A 20550-nucleotide genomic window follows, 5' to 3' on the forward strand; every position below is an offset into this window, starting at 1 on the left:
AACCTCAAGGAGCTTGTGTTTGCTCATGGAAGAATGAATGGAAGAATGGAGCAGATAAATCGTCCATCTCCCAGCTACTTTCCTCGCAGGACTCCGCGGGACGCACGCAGGCATCTCAGCGCCTCCTGCTTCTTGGGCTGTGAACCGCTAGTTAGCGACAGAAAGGGGAAGTATGTTGCTCTGGAAGGAAGGATACTGGTGGCCTTTATTAACTTCCAGATAGCAGTTCGCAAGCACCACAGCGCCCACACAAACAAACCCAATGTCACGGGAGGTTTTTTCTAGAGGGCAGAGAAAAGCTGAAGCTGTGAGAGGGTGGTTATGTTGGCCCTGAAGGTGAAACTCTGCCTACCTGCTTGGAGACAGAGGATTCAGTAATTAGGGGATATCGATAAAGTGTGAAAATGACAGACGGCCGCTGGCGTCTGGTACCAGTATCAGCTCAGCAACTCCCAAGCCATAAAGCGATCTGCTGGGGAGCATCCTGACACCAGTGTCTGACTCATTCGGCGCCTCCTTTCTCTGCTTTTAGCAGTGGTGAAGGAGTTGGGTAGCATGGTTGTTCCTTGGGACTGAGAGGAAAGCCTTCTTTACATGGTGTTGTCATGCCTTTCCAAATCCTAGAGGCTTTTCTGATTTCAGGTCCTGGGAAAGGTGTGAAGTGCTCACTGGCTAAGTTGTATCCGACTCTACGTGACCCGATGGACTGTAGCCTGCCAGTTCCTTGGTCTGTGGGATTCTCCAGGCAAGAATACTTTGTTATTTCCTCCTTCAGGGGATCTTCCTGACCCAGGGATCTGAACAGGCGTCTCCTGTATCTCCTGCACTGCAGGCGGATTCTTTATCACGAAAGCACTGGGGAAGCCTTGGAGAGGTGCGGAACCCTACTCCAAGTACCTGGCCATGCTCCTGCCATTACAGCACCTAGTCTGGGCTAGGTTATAAATGCCTCAACTGTGCCAACTCTTGTAGCAAGCATTCTTTTACTCCTGGCCACCTGGCATGTATTGATTAGCTGCATCCATCCATTCCAGTATTTCCTGTGGAGCTAACAGTGAGCACTGCACCCACTCTCTAACAAAGGAAAACCAACACAAAACAAAACACAGGAACAACTTTACCACTTATGGAGCTTATAAGGTAGTGGGAGAGCTAGGTATTAGGGGAAAAAAACACACACGTGAATGTAAAATTTCGATGTTGAGAAGTGCTACCAAAGAAAGGTACCAATGCCTTGACAGTATCTGGTCCGAGGTACTCTGTCTCACTTAAAAGTCAGGGAAGGAAATGTGATTATTAGCTCCATGCTACAGAAAGGAAACGGAGGCTTAGACACTTACTAGAGCAAAGACATGCAGGAGTAAACGACTGGCCTGGAATTTGAGTCCAGATGTGCTTGACTTCAAAATCTACATTCTTACCCACCGGGCCTTCTATCGTCTCCCCATTCATTCATTCATTCAACAAACAGTAACTGTTTGCTTATGTTTTAGGAACTGTGTCAGGTCCTGTTGATTCAAAGATGCACAAAATCCTCAGTCTAGGAGGCTCTACCATTCCCATCAAGTGGGTTCACTGACCCTCCCTGGGAGCAACCCTGTGATCAAGGCCTCAGCAGCTCCTGCCTTGAGGACTTAAGATAACCTGTCAAAAGTAAGCCAAGCAGATAAAGAGAGTCCAGCGATGCCTTTCAGGAAGATAAACTTGATCTTTAGGAAGGGTATCTGATTGCCACAAGGACGTTTAGTTTTAAAGCTCCTTCATTCAGAGAAGGAGTAATAAACTGTGCTGCTCAAGCTACCTGATGACATTTAAAAACAGAGGCCACTGCTTGTGGATCCATACGGGAGCTGGCAGTCCCTCGTGAAATAGAAAGAACACCGTATCTGAACACAAAGGGATCTGGGTTCACGTCTCAGTTCTACCTCCTTGCTGGGAGGCTCTGAATGACCACCTGTTCTCTCGGAATCTCAGCTATCTCATCTGTTAAACAGTAACACCGCATTTGTCTCTTTGCTTGCCCCCACCAACCCTCCATCCAAAGTGTTAGTAAAAATTAGACACTCTACAACAAAATGCAACCCTAACAGATGACTTTTACCTTCATCTGGACTGCCCTCATCCAACCAATGTCATCCTGCCAGGAGTATTTCTATCAGCCTCCGGCTGTCTTGCCAATTTCACCCCACGTCCTCTGCAAACATTTCTCACCTAATAGTCAATGATGGATTTAAAACCCTGGTCAGATGGTTCTACAGCCCTGCTTAGAACCCTTCAAAGGCATCCCATGGTTATAAGAACATAGTCTTAAGTATTCCCTTACCAAGGAAGGTCTTTTGAAATCTCACTGGTTCCTATGCCTCAGGCAGGGCCTTTGCAAAGGACTTTTCCCTCTCAGAACTTTGTAGACTAGCCCACCAGTTGGCCATAGAGAAGGCTGAGTGCTGAAGAATTGATGCTTTCAAACTGTGGTGCTAGAGAAGACTCTTGAGAGCCCTTTGGACTGCAAGGAGATCAAACCAGTCAATTCTAAAGAAAATCAACCCTGAACATTCATTAGAAGGACTGATGCTGAAGGTGAAGCTGCAATACTTTGGCTTCCTGATGCAAAGAGCCGACTGGTTGGAAAAGACCATGATGCTGGGAAAGACTGAAGGGCAAGAGGAGAAGGATGACAGAGGAAGAGATGGTTGGATGCCATCACTGACTCAATGGACATGCAAATTCTGGGAGACAGTGAAGGACCGGGAAGCCTGGAGTGCTGCAGTCCATGGGGTCACAGAGTTAGACACAACTGAGCGTTAGAACAACCACCCTATCCAGGGAAGCTGCTTCCCCACGGCCTCACTACACTCTGCCACTCCTAGCAAACCACCCGATTTCATCTGCAGAAGAATACCGGAGCTTTATCATTGGCTAATCTGTTCGTTTCTTTCTTCCCCTTAAAACTTAAGCTCCAAAAGAGACTCTTCTTCCTTGCTCAGCCTTATGAGATGCTCAACAAATATTTGGTAAATGAATGTGAATCCTGACAGAGGCTGTTTTGAGCATTAAATAAAACATATATGAATTGAAAAGGCCAGGATAGCATTTGGTCCATGAAAACCCCTATGTAGCCTTTTAAACCATAGGTGCAGCAGGCACAGCTCCTAGAGAAAGCTCTTCATTGTAGATGACGTTGCCTGAGACATGAAAAGAAATTCACTGCCTACAAACATGAGCCCAAAGTAGTTAAAGCTACATTAAATGTCAAGTATCAACTTTATGCCAACCAATCAAGGGAAACTTATACCAACTCTCTACCTATTCACATAAAATTAATCATCATGGGATATCTGAGCATGAAAAAGTGTTTGATAGAACATGGCATGACCTTCAGCAGTATGAGAACCCAGAATTGGAGAGAACAGCATTGAAACATATACATTACCATATGTAAAGTAGATATCCCGTGGGGGGTTGATGTATGACACAGGAAACCAAAGCCAGTGCTCTGTGACAGCCCAGAAGGGTGATGTGGGGAGGACAGTGGGAGGGGAGATCAAGAGGGAGGGGACACGTGTATATCTATGGCTGATTCATGTTGATGTATGGCAAAAGCCATAATATTGTAAAGTAATTATCCATCAATTAAAAAAAAAAAAGAAAAAAAAGTATGAGAAGCCAGGATGTTGGAGAGTCTTAAAAAACCAGCTGTATTTTTTTTTAACTTCTTTCTTAATCACTTTCAAGATGGGCATGGCAACCGACTCTAGGATTCTTGCCTGGAGAATCCCTATGGACAGAGAAGCCTGGTGGGCTACAGTCCATGGGGTCACAAAGAGTCAGACACAACTGAGCCACTAAGAACAACAGAACAGCAATTTCCCTCCAATGAAAAAAAAGAAAAAAAAAAAGTATGAGAACCCAGGATGCTGGAGAATCTTAAAAAACCAAGCTTTTTTTTTTTTTTTCTTTTTACTTCTTTCTTATTCCCTGGAGAAGGAAATGGCAACCCACTCCAGTACTCCTGCCTTGAAAATCCCATGGACAGAGGAGCTTGGTGCAGGCTACTATCCACAGGGTCGCAAAGAGTCGGGCACTACTGGAGCAACTTCACTTTCTTTCTTTCTTTCTTAATCACTTCCAAGAATAAAAAGTAACAGCTAGTAATAGTTACTTTTTAAAGAAAAGTGAAAGTGAAAGTCGCTCAGTCATGTCCAACTCTTTGTGACCGCATGGACTATATACATCCACAGAATTCTACACGGCAGAATACTGGAGTGTGTAGCTGTTCCCTTCTCCAATCTTCCCAACCCAGGGATTGAACCCAGGTCTCCCACATTGTGGGCAGATTCTTTACCAGCTGGGCTACCAGGGAAGCCCAAGAATGCTGGAGTGGGTAGCCTATCCCTTCTCCAATGGATCTTCTCGACCCAGGAATTGAACTGGGGTCTCGTGCATTGCAGGCAGATTCTTTATCACCTGAGTTACCAGGGAAGCCACTTTTTAAAGAAGACAGGTAACAATCTTCTAAGGGGCTGCATTTAAAATGTTATTTTCCTTATACTTCTCTAAGCTGAAACTTTACAGAAGTACTAAGGTAACTTTTGGGAAGAGTTTCTGGGAGTGCAGCTGCCTACAAAGGAATTAAGTGCTCATATCAGAATTTCTTTTATGAAGATAAACTGATTCAAGCTCATTAATCTGGTGAGTGAAAATGATTAAACTGAAAATAGAACAACATTAATATTTTCTCCCAAAATAGCAGAAAACCATGATTTCAATGTCAAAGTCTTTTGAAAAGCAACATGGATGTACTTCGTTGTTTGCTAATTTGGGTGGAAAGCGGGATGCTCTTTCTCGATGTGTTCTGATTTAAAATAGGCTAGTTACTTAGGCATTCTCACACTGGTACATGTCCTTAAAAACTGCCTTTTAACCAAGAAAGGAAGCAATCTTTAGCGCTAAAAATATAGCTAACAAAGAGATTCCTCCATCAGCAAAAAAAAACAAAAAACAAAAAACAAAAATCATTCTCCAAAAACCATGGCAGTGGTTTTAGGAGACTGGGCAGGACCCTGGCAGCTCACTGTCCTCTTCCTTTGCTTTTATTACATTATCCAATGTCATTTTAATTAAGCCATCAAATCACATTATCAGATCAAGTGGTTTTGATTCCACTGTGGTTTGAACAGGTTTCATTACATTAATAAACCATATGTTTCATGTTGTTGGAAGCAAAGTTATTTTTCTCTGTTCACTGTTCCAAAAGCCTTCACAATAGACAGTATTCAGCACTTCATCACCGACGTGCTCTTCCATGTGCTCGGGATGTGTTAAGAGTAACTAAAATGACAGCCCATTAAATCTGAAAGTCTATCCAAGTTATTTACTGACAAAGGGCAGAGTGGTGACTTGGATGTCCCGTGAACATTCACTGAGCCTAAATATTGTTTCCATTTCCTGGAAACTAGAGCTTTATATTTTTTTACAGATGATATCCATTCTAAGTCTGTCTCAGGCATCAGTACAAGATTAGGATGACGTTTCCCCCTCTTTGGGTGTCATGGGCGGCCATGCATCTCCTGCTTGGGTCTGAAAGCTTGATTCTGCTTTTTCTGTTCCAGTATGTCAGATCATCCCGACAGAAGGGCAGGATGGGGGCACCTTAACTCAGGCAGCCTCCTCCACGGTGCTGCTCAATGAACACCAGTTGATGATCACAGCCAGCAAACGAGGGAGGTGGGGCTCAGTCTACTGAGGCTCTGCTTGTACATCTGGGGTGGAAGATGAGCAGATCTTAGGGTGGACTGGTCAGTGAGTGGTTACCAAGCTAATAAACCTCTTGCAGTGCCTTGGAAAGGCAGAACCAAGCCATGGACACTCTCACAGTCATGACCACCATGAAAATACCTTCAAACACGCCTAAGATTGGATTTCTCCATCCAAGTCTGAGCCATCCCCGAGAGCAGGGGTATATAAACTATTGTTCCATGGCTAAATCTGGACTGCCACCTATTGTTACAAATAAAGTTTTATTAGAAGACATTTTCTACACTTACTCATTTATGTGCTGTCTACAGCTGCCTTGATGCTACAGAGGCAGAGCTGAGTAGTTGCAACAAGAGATCACACGGCCCAATACCTGGTCCTAGATCAAAAAAGCTTACTGGGTTTCCCTGGTGACTCAATGGTAAAGAATCCACCTGCCAGTGTAGGAGACATGGGTTCAATCCCTAATTCAAGAAGATTCTACATTCCACAGAGCAACTAAGTCCAAGTGTCACAACTACTGAGTGTACACTCTAAACCCCTGGAGCTGCAACTATAAAAGCCCACATGCCCTGGAGACTTTGCTCCACTAGAGAAGCCACTGCAATGAGAAGCCCACACAATGCAACTGGAGAGCAGCCCCCACTTGCCACAGCTAGAGAAAAGCCCACATAGCAATGAAGACCTAGCACAGCCAAAAATCAATAAAGGGACTCTTCCTTTGTATTGGCTCTTCTCTATTCAGATCACTAAGCTTGATAATCCAAGCCCCCCCAGGCTTCCTGATAATTGCCAGCACTGGTAGCTGGCTTTCAGCCTTTGGTGCCATGAAAATACCTGAGTTTTCTTGGGGGGATATAAGGAGGAGCATTTGGTCATGTGGACCATGGTTCTATGACATTTAAAACAAATAGAAACATTAGCAATAGGGAAGGAAGTTCCCTGGTGGTCCAGTGGCTGACTCTGCGCTCCCAATGTAAGGGGCCTTGGTTCGATCCTTGGTTGGGGAACTAGGTCCCATATGCTGCAGTTAAAGAGCTCACACGCTGCAACTACAAGAACCTGCACGCAACAACTACAGATTCCGCATCTGCTACTAAAGACATCCTGTGTGCCACAAACAAGGCCCGGCACAGCCAAGTAAACACATAAGTATTAAAAAAAACAGGGACATCAGTAGTCATCAGATCAGATCAGATCAGTCACTCAGTCATGTCCGACTCTTTGTGACCCCATGAATCAGAGCACGCCAGGCTTCCCTGTCCATCACCAACTCCCGGAGTTCACTGAGTAGTCATCAGGAAAGTGCAAATCAAAACTAGAAAGAGATACTATTTCATATCCATTAGGATGACTACAACAAAAAAGATATCTAGCAAGTGTTGGTGAAGATGTGGAGAAATCAGAACCTTCCCACGATGCTGACAGGAATGTAGACTGGTACCGCTGCTTTGGGAAAACTGTTTGGCAGTTCTTAAAAAAAACGAAAACATAGAGTTGCCCTATGACACAGCAATTCCACTCCTAGGCTTATATCCAAGAGAAATGATAACATTCATTCACACAAAAATGTGAACACGAATGTTCAAAGCAACAATATTCATAATGAGCCAAAACTGGGATCTATCTATTGACAAATGGATAAGCAAAATGTGGTATATCCATACAATGAGGTATAGTTTGTTCATGAAATGAAATTCTGACACATGTGCAAATATGGATAAATCTTGAAAATATGATGCTAAGTGAAAGAAGCCAGAGACGAAAAAGTCAAGTATTGGAGGATTCCATTTAAGTGCAATCTCCATAACAGGCAACTCCATACAGACAAAAAGCACATTACTGGTTTCCTGGGCCTGGGCAGGAAGCAGGCATGGGAGAAAAAGGAGTGACTGCTAAGAGGGATGGAATTTCTTTTGGGGGTGACAAAAAGTCCTGAAGCAGATACTAGTGATGATCACATAACTTTGTGAATACAGAATACCACTGAAGGGTACACTGCAAAAGAGTAAACTATATGGCATGTGAATTAAATCTCAATAAAGCTGTTATTTTAAAAAATCAAACAGGGATACTATTCAGCAGTAAAAAGAAATGAGCTACTGATCCACTACATGGATAAATCCTAAAATCCTAAAGTCAAAAGCAGAGTTGATGTTAGGAGAAAGACCTGACTGTAAACAGGCATGAAGGAACTCGCCGGGGTGAAGAGAATGTTCTAAGAGTAGACGTGGTGATGGCTGCACAAGTGTGAGTTTGATAAAAATCACTGAATTGCACATTCACTACACCTGAACTTTATGATATGTAAATCAGGCCTTGAAAAAAGCATTAAAAAAATAGAAAACTTTCTTATATCACTGGCAGAACTGTAAAGTGGAACATACGGTCATTCTGGGAAACTGGTCAGTATCTAATCAGATCCAAACATACATGTATCCTTTAAGCTGTAGTCATTTTACTACAGGGTGCATAACCAACAGAGATGTGTCCACATGCTGGTTAAAAGGCATGTTCAAGAACTTCCCTGATGGCTAAGACTCCGTGCTCCCAATGCAGGAGACCCGGGTTTGATCCCTGGTCAGGGAACTAGGTCCCAACATGCTTCAGTTAAGGGCTCCCAGGCCACAACTAAACAGATTCCATGTTTAGCAGCCAAGCCCCGGCACAGCCAAATAAGTAATTAGAAAAAACAAACTTTCATAATTACCAAAACATGAAAATAAATCTACAAATTCATGTATATTAAAATGGATAAATTCAGGGACAGTCACACACTGAAATTCAGCAACAAGAACAAACTACAACTACATGAAATAGCGTAGGTGACTCTTCAAAGCAGTGTAAAGCACAGAAGCAATTCACACAACAGAACTTGGTGAACTGATTCTATTTACACGAAACTGATCAGGAGGCAAGACTATGACCATGGTTATCCTTGGGAATGGGCAGTGACTAGGAATGGGGAGAGGAATGTGCTTTGGGAAGCTGATGTGATGTTAGTTTCTGGATCTGGGTGTGTGTCACTCAAGCATATTCAGTTTCTGAAAAGTCATCAAGTTGTATGCATACTGTGCGTGCATGTTTCTGTAGGTTACACTCTTAACACTATGCTAAAAAAATTAAAAAGAAGACTGTGTCTATATCTCTGTCTCTAGAAAGATCACAAAACATTTTAACATTCAAACATCTTAAGAGTCAGCAATGGATGCACACCATGACCACTGTAACCTTGCAAGACAAAGAACTGATTCCCTCTAAGGATGGGTCCTTGGTTCTGCTCAAAATCAGAGAAAGCCCATTTGGTGGAGGATACTGCCCACTCTGACAATTTAACACAATGGAAACCAGTGTCCTCTCTAATTTCCTTGGGTAAGAAGGACTATGCACCCTCTCTGCACAGCTGGTATATCAGATGCTCAAGCCCATTTATCAGGAAAGAACTTTGTAACTGTCATAACGTCAGCATTTCCAAGCTATCAGATCCTATACTCACTTGTGATATAAATTCCCCATCCTCCGAACGTCCCACCTCTTGCAACATAGTCAGCCCTAAGAGTCCTCCTTTCCCCAAGCATGTTCTCTTGGGAGAAGCTTTACAGTTTGGCCGTTTGCTTTATTTTTAACTTGGATTAAAAAAAAAAAAAAAAAAAAAAAGCCAAATGAGATTCTTCATGCCAGTCCAATTCAAGATAGTTTACAGGTTTGTGTGCTTCTCAACCTTCCCGCTGTTCCCAGTTGATAAATGAGGCCCTTGACAAAGTGTCAGCCCCAAATTAGTTGATTCTCAAGTATGTCTTGACGGAACCTGGCCAGACTAGCTTCTTCGCACCGTCCTCTGACAAAAGTATACAGACAGGAAGATGATCACATTGTTAAAACTCCCTTTCCTCTTCTTTTAGCTCCTTTGCAGATACATGAGCCTGGAAAATGGGCTCATTCTTATCATCAAAGGGCACATTAATGCAGTTATTTCTGGAATATCAACTCACTCCTCTTGTTCCTATAAAGGTCATATGCCAGTAAACTGGTCCCTTTTATTGGAGGTAGGGGTATGTATACTCCTGAAATAAAGCCCTTGCATATAACTCACGATGCTAAAAATACCACAGTCTAACTGTCAACGTCAGTAAATGACATAAACGCTTCCCACATCACCCAAGCCCACTATTTCAAGAGAACTGGCTTGGGAAAGGCCCATCTCTTCAAACCCAAAGGAAATACCTTCTTTTTCCTTCCTCCCTTCCAAATACTGGGACTTTGACAAGCCTTATTCCTTCAAAGGTTTCCTGAGCTCTGTGATTTTATGACAAATCACAGAGCTTGAAGGTTGAGCTGTGAGGGTAGAATCAGACTTTCCAATTTCCTGGGAGAGAAATTCATGACCGTTTCCCATGAGAAAGGAGAAATGGAAAAAGATTAGGACACAAGCAAGTTATGAAACTTATGTTTTTCAGATCTGGGAATTGAATTGTTAAACCATAGATCTAAAAGATTACGTGATGTCTGGTGGAGGTGGAGAGCTGGAGGGGGACTTCTTGCCTAGTATGGAAGTTAGTAAGAAAGCTGAAGACTGGGGTGTTGAAAGCGAGTCTGAGGTCCTGATGTTTGAGCTCAAACACCTGATTGCAGCAGGGAAACAGTTAAAAAGTAAGACACCAAAAAGCTTTAACACATCAACAAGTTTAGTGCTGACGCTACAAGGTCAAATTACAGAGAGAAGGACTGATATTTCGCTAGTCAAAAGGGCAATTCTGAACATATCTATTTAACTGAAGTTATTCCCACAAATGCTTCTATTTATCACCCAGACAACTCTCTTTCAGCAGAGAAACATGCTTTTAATGCCAGGTTCCAGTTCTTGGCTGGTTCCGAACTCCTTTTCACTTAAAGTAATTTATGATAAGGAAATCTTCCTCTGGGCAAGGGCACTGAATCCAAATGTACCTTTAGAGGCTTCCGTCCCCAGTGGGTTTTCTAAGAAGTCCGTCATGTCGTGGTTCCAGGCGTCACGAACGGCAGACTTGTACACCACCCTGTTATTCAGGCCCTGCTGTGGCCGGAAGTTATTTCTCAGATACTCTACTGACTTGACGTGGTCTTGCTGCTCCGTGGTGAAGATGGAATAAAAAGCCTCGAGCTGAACACAGAACCAGAGAAAAAGAAAAAAAAAAGAGATTTGGTTAGAAGGCTACATGGTCCAAAGCCAGGAGGGGTGATGAGAACACAAGGTGCTGGGAGGTGCCCGAAGTCAAATGGGACAAACTCAGCCAGACACAGGCTGCCTGCTGGCATCACTGCCAGTGGGCTTATCTGGCTGCGGATTCTTTTCTGTCAACTGAAAAGGAAAACACTTCATTGGAAGGTGCTTAGAACTCTTGCAGCTCGTGTCTCAGACAAGAGGCCGGGTCTTTCGGCAGCAACCCCCCAGCCATCCCTGCCCCAACCCCTGGCAAGAACTTCCGTATTACAGGAAGCAGCACAGAGTTATATGGTGAAACTGGTAAGTTTGAGACTCAGACTTCTTGGGTGGGAATTCTAGCTCGATGGCTCAATCACTCTGTGACCTTGAGAAAGTTGTTTGACTTCTCTTGAGCTTCAAATCTTCCTTGGTAAAATGCTAATAATTACTGCAACATCGACCAGATAGGGTTTGGGTCAGCAGTAAATGAGATTGTCCATGCATGGTCCTTAAAACAGTTTCAGGAACAGAAGAGCTTTAGAAATATTCGCAATTTATCAATAATTCTTACTAAGTACCTTCTTATATACTAGGGATACAGTTACTAAGTCACAAAGTTGATAAGCCCATGATGTAAAGGTTAAACTACTGAAGTTCAACATTTACCAGATGGGTAACCATAAGCAAATTATTCAAGCTTTCAGTAACACAGGTTTCCTCATCTATAAAATGGATATGATACTAGTACTGCCTTTCTTAAGGTTGTTAAAAAGATTAAAATCTATGAAGCAGCCAGTAAGCCCGTAGTAAAGATTAGGTGTCATTATTAGTAATATTACTGGGAAACATATTCCTCAAGACTGCTGTCTAAACTTTTAGGGGAAATCAAAGAAAAGTCAGGACTCCAGGATCCTATTTATACTACCAAAAAGGATTCTTTGTGGCCCTCAACATTCTGCATAGCATAAAAAAGGTCATAAGGAATCTATAAAAACAGTACAGATGAACCTATTTGCAAAGCAGAAATAGAGACACACAGGTAGAGAACACATGTATGTACAGCAAGGGGTAAAGAGTGGCAGTGGGATGAACTGGGAAACTACTGGGAGACACATATACTACTGTGTATAAAACAGGTAACTAACGAACATCTCCACAGGGAACTCGACTCAGTGCCCTGTGGTGACCTAAATGGGAAGGAAATCTTCAAAAGAGGGGATATATGTATAAGTAGAGCTGATTCACTTTGCTGTACAGCAGAAGCTAACACAACATTGTAAAGCAACTATACTCCAATAATTTTTTTTTTTTAGAAAAGATCATTCTATTATATAAGAGGAATAGAACAGGGGCTAAGTGACAGAGATTTGTTCTCAATGGGCCACGAAGATACTCTTGTAACCAAAGAAATGGAGCATAACGTAAAATGTCCAGCCACCAAAACACCAACTCCTTGAGCTGCAGTTAAAAACGAAATAAATAGAGAAACTGAACGAACTCTTTCTGGCCCAACTGGCTCCTTGAATGCCAAATCAGAATGCTTTCTGCAGGACAGAATTACAAGGGAAAATAGAAAACCACTTCCCAAGCTGAGATGGAGTGGCTTCCCTAAACTTAACAGGACCAGGAGGTGGTTAAGCCAATGGACAATAAGAGAATGAGGACCGGGATTTCTGGATGGGCGTCTTGAAGCCTGGAACGAACCTGTGTTTCTCTAACAGCCTCACAGAATGACAGAAAATGACTGGCTTACAGTCTGAAACTCCTCTCTTTGCCTGAAAAGGCACTGAATTTACACCGTCAAGAAAAATAATTTAAGTATACGGATTCACTCATCATTCCACCTCCTCTCCCAATTCTCCTGCACATGAAAAGTGATAATAAACCATGAAACCTTTTCTGCTTTTTCCCCAAGGGAATAGAAGCAGGGTGGTATTCCACGCAAAAGTAGCCTGTTATTCCCCTTTTATTCTAGTTCTCTACAATTCATAGAACTTCTAACAACTCATGCGGTTGCTGTTTAGAATTTGTCTTCCTTCCATTCTTCCTTCTGATGGCCCCTGTTTATGTATCATGAAGGGAGAAAGGCCATAAAAGAAGAATTACAAAAACTGGACTGTTTACTCTGTCCCAAGGTGACCTATTCAGATGAAAAGAATTGGAGGTGCTGAAAGGGAAAAATCAACTCAACCTAGCAAGGTGCACACACTTGGTAGACACTACCAAAATCACAACTGAAAGCGTCTCAAAGTGAGAGGAGCTTTCAGGATTTTCTCAGAGAAAATAACTCCTAAAAATTACATGAAAGGAATTAACAAAGACCTTCTGGAGGCAGTCAAGGGAAAGACCAACCAATATGATGAAAGGGAAGGAGCACAATCCCGTGTGGAAAGGTTAAAGGAAGAGGAATTGTTTCGCCTGAAGAAAAGGCGAGTAAGGAGTAATTTGATTAAAGGCCTTGTATGTGAAAGATGATGACCAGCTCTTATCCACGTCCGGAGAAGGCCAAATAAGAGAAAATTGGTTTGCATTAAAGCCTTAAGAGATGTGACTTGAATAGAGGAAGGAATTCCTTAACTTCAGGGTGATTTTTTTTTTTTTTTAAAAGAAGAGTGGGCTGTCATACATAGCAAGTTAGACCAGAAATTTTTTAGAAGGGACAGCCATCTGTAATCAAATACTTTCATCTCTGGGATGCCAGGAAAGGATGGCCTGGGAGACCCTCAACAATGTGACTCCAAGGTCTGTGTATTCTCTTGAATACTTGCTTCTTTCACAGCTCTCATTTAGTACTCCTGAAAAGTTTATTTCTGATGCCTCAGGAAAGAATTAGTCATATAACTGTAAAAAGAGGCAGGTCCTGAATTCAACACAGAAGTGATTTTGCTCAAAGTGTTCTTACAGTTTAATGACATGCAATGGCTTAAAAGCTCGGCCACATCCTTGTCATTAACTCAACTTGCCCGAAGATTTCAAAGGAACGACGTGATGGTTCTGAGAGTGAACTGATGACCTGGGCGATATTATATTGTCACCTGGATCATAGCTTCTCTTGACAGTCCCATAAAAGAGGAAAAAAGGAGGACAAGCTTAGCAGGCTCATCAAATAAATGTCCTTCAGTATTGGCAGCATTTATGAAAACTCATTCTCTCCTCTCAGTTGGATAAAAATTGTCAGTGGCCTCTCCTGCTGGTGACGGGCATGCTTGGCCATTGAGTGGAAGCGTTCATGGTCTCCAGATTGGCAAGGGGAACCTATATTTTTCACTTGGGCAGGAGGTCAGCGGTCATCTGGACCAGACAACTTCTGCAGCTCTTCACACAGCTGCTGCATGTTGTCCCTCAGTCCTTACCCTTGCCTTGAAACCCACAGTTGCTAAAGGTAAACCTGGCCACCACCAGGACCCTGACTTTGTTGGATTCCATGGGACGCCATTCATAGGCCAGGCGATGATAGGAAGGTGCTTCAAAGAGATGGGCAACAAGGCAGCCCCATGTAAAGCACAAGACATAGAACAAACTACAAAGCTGCGTCTCTCCGGCCTCTGATTGGTCCACGCATTTGGCGTGTAATCTGTTCAGTTCTTCTAGATCTAGTTAACTACATTCTTCTAGATCTAGCTAACACAGTGATCCTTCTAAAATGTACACGAGCTCCTTCTCAAATGTACCTTGGTCCACCACCTTTCGACAGGTATTATTAGTACACATTTTCCTGCCTGGAATAATTCCTGACACAGAAAAGGTATTCAGTAAATATGACTGTCATTAGCGTATGCATCAGTGCGTAAGTCGTGTCTGGCTCTTCTGCGACCCCACGGGCTGTAGCTCACCAGGGTCCTCTGTCCACAGGATTCTCCAGGCAAGAATTCTCGAGTGGGCTGCCATTTCCTCCTTCAGGGGATCTTCCCAACCCAGGGATCAAACCCATGTCCTCTGCGTCTCCTGCACTGGCAGCTGGGTTCTTTACCACTGTGCCCCCTGTCGTTACTATTATTATTTTGTGAAGAATGTAGTAACTATGATTGCGTGCTAAGCTTACAACAGCCGTAAGAAGTTCTCGGCAGCTTCTTTTTCCTTTTCTTTTCTTACAGTATATATAGACATATATATTAACAATGTATATGATACATATATATAGTAAACAAAACATATGTAGTTACATTTTTAATGTCATTATATATACACTGTGTACATATATAATGTGTCTATGTATATGTATCATGAATATTTGCATCTTATTAAACTCATTACGTGCCAGGTACCTTTGTCAAGCCCTTCATAAACACTGTTTTGCTAACTTAGTCTTGGCTCAAAATAACAACATTAGAGTGACATTATTCATAATATTATTATGATATCACTAACACTAGAAACTAATATTTACTGAGCATTGATTAGGCACCCTGTGCTAAGAATGTTATCTGCTTTCTCCCACTTAATCCTCATATAAATCCAGTACTGTTGGCGGTATTACCATCGTTTTTTATTGTTTTGTATTATATTGTTTTGACTGAGTAGGAACTTGGGCTTAGAGACATTAAGTCAGTTGCTCAGAATCACACAGAAACTGAGAGGTGCAGTGAGGATTAGAAGCCTGGGTCTATGTGACTCTGCTTTTCACACTTTTCAGTCACTTTGTGCCACACGCGTAACGGCTTCAGTATCATTCACCGGAAGAGCAATACTGTAGTGGACAAACAGAATTTGATGTTAGTACAGACGTCCCTAAACCATTCCTTTTAGCTGCCCTCCAAAGACCCTACCATGCAGGGCACCCACTACTGCCATTCCACTACTGGCAGTATACACCTATTCACATTCTTCTGCACTCTGCAAAGACACCGCCTGCAACCCAACACGGGAAGAATCAGGAACTGCGAACAAGACGGGAGCTGCAAACGGAAAACAGATCCACCTCACAAAGCCTGTATTCTCTTTCCCTTATTCTTTTCCAGAGGCATGTAATAAACACACTTGGATTTACCTTGAATATAATTAACGAACTCTTTATCATTTAGGGAAAATAAATGAAAGTTTTTATTTCTGTAATATTAAATTGACTTTTTAACTTTTGAAGTGAGCATGTAAAACATTTCCTTCTTTTATCCCTGCTTGGGGAGTTGTAATTGCATTTTAACTGGTGCTGTTTCAAGAACAATTTTAACCTTGAATTGCAAATGTGCTGGCTGGAAGTGTATATAAATCAATTCAACTTAAGTTTTCACTGTAAAAACATTACAGAGAATAATTAGTTTTTAATCTGTCAGTTTGAGTCAAAGGAAATTTGAAAACTATTCATACTGTTTGTAAGATCTGATCCATTAGATGTGGGAGAGGACTATCATGGTTGAAGGGGGCAAATGAGAGAAAATCAAAAGTAATGTAATTACCAACCATGGAAAAGCTGATGTGCACCATTTTATAGACTGTATATAGAATGGCAATTAAACCAAGCTAGAGTCCATTATAAAAATAATAATAAACTCCAGGGTAAACATTAGGATCCATAATGTCGCACCTAAGGTCATGGGGTTTTGTCATACATTTAAGAGGTATGTATGGTTTGGTCGCCGCATAAGTAAACAAGATAATAATGAGGGAATATGAAATTCCCAGTAGCCTGGAGCATTCAAAGTTTTACTTATTGAACCATGGCTATAAAAATAAAATCTGAGAATGCTCCATGTCTGCAGGCTGTGCTCTCTCCCTGCAGCTATGGATAGTTTTGGGCGAAGGTGATTATAGAAAGGCCTTCTACAGAAAGAAGAGGATTTAACCATAATTAACAATGAAACCTACCTGTTATGGGCTAATAATAGCATCTTCACTCACTATTAAAAGAAAGTCTTTGTTCAAATCACTGCACGTTGTGTAGTGTTGGAATAGAAACTCTTTGAATTACGTGATTTATCAGTTGTTACGGCCTTGAGATAAAATGAGAGGCCCAACCATCAGCAGTCACACATGGCCATTCCGCTGGTAATGTGGCTAGTCCTACACATTGAAACGATAGTATTTTGGATACATGAGGTTAAATAAAACATATTATTAAAATTAACTTCACCTGTTTATCTTTAACTATTTTAGTGTGGCTATCAGAAAATTTAAAATGATACATGTGGCTTGTTTGTTGCTGCTGGACAGTGCTGTCTGAGTGGCTTCAGCAATTAAAAAAAAAAAAGCAACAAAGAAACCCACCTAATATCTCCGAGTACTTCCTGTGGTGCCAGGCACTAGTCTTGAGCATATCCCACACGCACTCCATCAATGAATGTCTATAATGGCTCCATAAAGTAGGTATTATTATTATTCCCATTTTACAGATGAAAGTTGAGGCACAGAGTTAGGAGAGCAATTGATTAACTTGGATGAAGAATATAGCCAAAAATGGAACAGTTTGGCTCCATATGGAACACGGTCTTAATTCAAAAGAGTTGCTCTACTCTTTATGACAGGAACAATATTGGTTGAAATTTTAAAAAGTCATGTCACTTAAGGACCCCACATAAACACTATTAAAACTAATACATGAATTCAGCAAAGTACAAGGATACAAGATTAATATTCACAATTTGTTTACACTAACAATGAAATGCCAGAAAGTTAAACAAACAAAAAATCCATTTTAAAATTGCATCAGAAAACAAAGTATCTAGGAATAAACCTAATCGTTAGGTGAAAGACCTATATGCTGAGAACTGTAAGACACAGATAAGGAAAACTGAAGGTGACCCAAAGAAATGGAAAGATATCCCATGCTTGTGGACTGGAAGAAGTAATGTTTAAATGGCCAGATTACCCAGAGCAATCTATAGATGTAACATGATCCCCATCAAATAACCCGTGACATTTTTCACAGAACTAGAAGAAATATTCCTAAAATTTATATGGAACTACACAAGACCCTGTATTGTTAAAATAATCCTGGAGGAGTAGGGAGAAGAAATCAAAGCTGGAAGCATTACCCTCCCAGACTTAAGACAATATTACAAAGCTACAATAATCAAAACAGCATGCTATTGGCATAAAAACAGATGTATGGATCAACAGAACAGATGAGAGAGCCCAGAAATAAACCCATATGCCAATGGTCAGTTAATCTACAACAAAGGAAGCAGAAATAAATAAAGGGGAAAAGAAAATCTCTTCAGGAACTAGTTGGGAAAGCTGGACAACTGCATGTAAATCAGTGAAGTTAGGACACACCCTCACACAATACACAAAAATCAACTCAAAATGGCTTAAAGACTTAAATATAAGACATAACACCATAAAATTCCTGGAAGAGAAAATAGGCAAAACATTTTTGGACATTAATTGTAGCAATGTTTTCTTAGGTCACTTTCCCAAAGCAAAAGAAATAAAAACAAAAGTAAACAAATGGAACCTAATTAAACTTAAAAGCTTTTGCATAGCGAAGGAAACCATCAATAAAGCAAAAACACAACCTATGAAATGGGAGAAAATATCTGGAAACGATGTGCCTGACAAAGGGTTAATTTCCAAAACATACAACTCAACATCCAAAAAACAAACGACCCAATCAAAAAATGAGTAGAAGTCCTAAACAGACATTCCTCCAATGAAGGCATGAAAGATGCTCAATATTGTTACTTATTATAGACATGCAAAGTTAAACTACAATGAAGTATCACCTCACACTGGTTAAGGATAGCTATTATCAAAATGTCTACAAATAATAAATGCTGAAGAGGGTGTGGAGAAAAGGGAACCTTCTTACACTATTGGTGGGAGTGTAAACTGGTACAGCCACTATGGAAAAGAGCATGGAGGTTCCTCAAAATACTAAAAATAGAGCGACTATATGATCTAGCATTCCCACTCTTGGGAATGTATCTGGAAAAGACAAAAACTAATTTGAAAAGACACATGCACCCCAATGTTCATAGTAACACTATTTACAACAGCCAAGTCATGGAAGCAGCCCAAATGCCCATTAATAGATGACCAGTTGTGCCCCCCTTCACGCACACACAATGGAATATTACTCAGCTGTATAAAAGAATGAAATACTGCCATCTGCAATTACATAGATGGACCTAGAATATCATACTAAATGAAGTAAGTCAAAGAGAAAAAGACAAACATTATATGATATGACTTATATGTGGAATATAAAAAAATACAAATGAATATATATATACAAAGCAGAAATAGACTTATAGACATAGATGGCAAACTTATGGTTACCAAAGAGAAAAGTGGTGTAGAAGGATAACTTAGAGTATAGGATTAATAAACTACTGTACATAAATCAGGCACATAACAGGATTTACTGTGTAACATAGAGAACAATACTGGACCTCTTGTAATAACCTATAACGGAAAATAATCTGAAATATATATATATAATTGAGGCACTTTGCTGTACATCTGAAACTAGCACACTATTGTAAATCAACTATGAACTCCAATAAAAAATCATCTAACTTCAATTTTTTAGAAGTCATGCAAATAAAACAAATAAACTAGTCTTTTTGATAGAACCTCCAAGAAGCACTTCAACAAAACTGATGCTAGGAGAGATCATATGTAGTGTCATATTTCAAACTATAGAAGCCAACAGTCTTGGAAAGTGAAGGTTGGGATAGTCTCCGATGGCCAAAGTATCACCATCTGACAGCCACTGCTATAGAATAAAACACATCCTAGATAGTAGACTAAAAATTATCATGTTCCCTGACTGATCATGAACACAAGGCAGGGACCCATCTCAATGTGCTGGTCCCTGTTCCTTTGGCCTCCTGTGCCAGGACTGAGGGTGTTGCCGTTTTGTTTGGGTGACAAAATCATGGTTGGATTTTTGCCTGATATTTACAGTCGACCTGAGGGGAGCCACACAAGCCATGCTGACTGCTGATCAACCAAGCCAACCAACGTGATTCCATTACCTACACCACATTCAAATCTAGATTATCACAGAAGCCAGTGTCAGAGCTCACTAGCTGCAGGGTTGGTTTGAATGCCCAAGGAAACCCACAAAAGAGGCTCATATTTACTCAGAAAGACATCCACATCATAAAAGTCAACAGTAAGTGCTCAGCACTCTATTTTAGGGTGAACCTGCTCTCCTTTTCACTGCTGACAGGTCCCCACCCTGTAGAAGAGAAGAGCCTTTGGAGAAAAGGAAGGATGAATGACTAGGAAAGCTTTTTTTTTTTCCCCCTGACAGAAGCAGACATGGAATTCTGTCTACTTGTCTTCTCTGAATTGGCCATTTGCCTTTCGGAAATGAACATTCTGTGCTAACTACAGAAAGAATGTTGGCAGGCGCAAGGTGGGAAGGGCTGAAACGACAATACTTGGGATGGCTAACACTTTCCTGTCTGAGGACTGACACAGCGGTGACCTCCACTCAGCTCACCAGCAAGGAATCAGTGTGGCCACATGAAAATGAGTCGCTTCCTCCCTTGGGAAACAGGAAGGGATATATGAAGCTGTGCTTGATGCAAGTGAAGCATTATCTAAAGGCGGCTCAGAGGCAAGAAACTGGGGAGCCAGTATGACTAGTTTATTTCTTCACCATTCTCTTGAAACAATAGTACCTACAGAGAGGTCACAGACTGAAAATCACAGGGAAAAACAAAACA

General features: G+C 41.4%; 1 protein-coding gene across 19 annotated transcripts in view; it reads right to left on the reverse strand.

The window, feature by feature from the left end:
• The window catches only part of PTPRG (protein tyrosine phosphatase receptor type G), a 777241-nt gene that overhangs the window by 130603 nt on the left and 626088 nt on the right, over nucleotides 1-20550 (reverse strand). For all 19 annotated transcript variants that reach the window (XM_086367088.1, XM_086367083.1, XM_086367086.1 and 16 more), the window contains one exon: nucleotides 10702-10894. In XM_086367088.1, the coding sequence (XP_086223214.1) occupies nucleotides 10702-10894 (193 nt within the window). The remainder of the gene's footprint in view (nucleotides 1-10701; nucleotides 10895-20550) is intronic.

The sequence above is a fragment of the Bos grunniens genome, chromosome 22 (genome assembly GCF_055505025.1).
Source record: "Bos grunniens cultivar Pamir isolate PY7600 chromosome 22, Bosgru_T2T1.0, whole genome shotgun sequence".
NCBI classification, from domain to species: domain Eukaryota; kingdom Metazoa; phylum Chordata; class Mammalia; order Artiodactyla; family Bovidae; genus Bos; species Bos grunniens.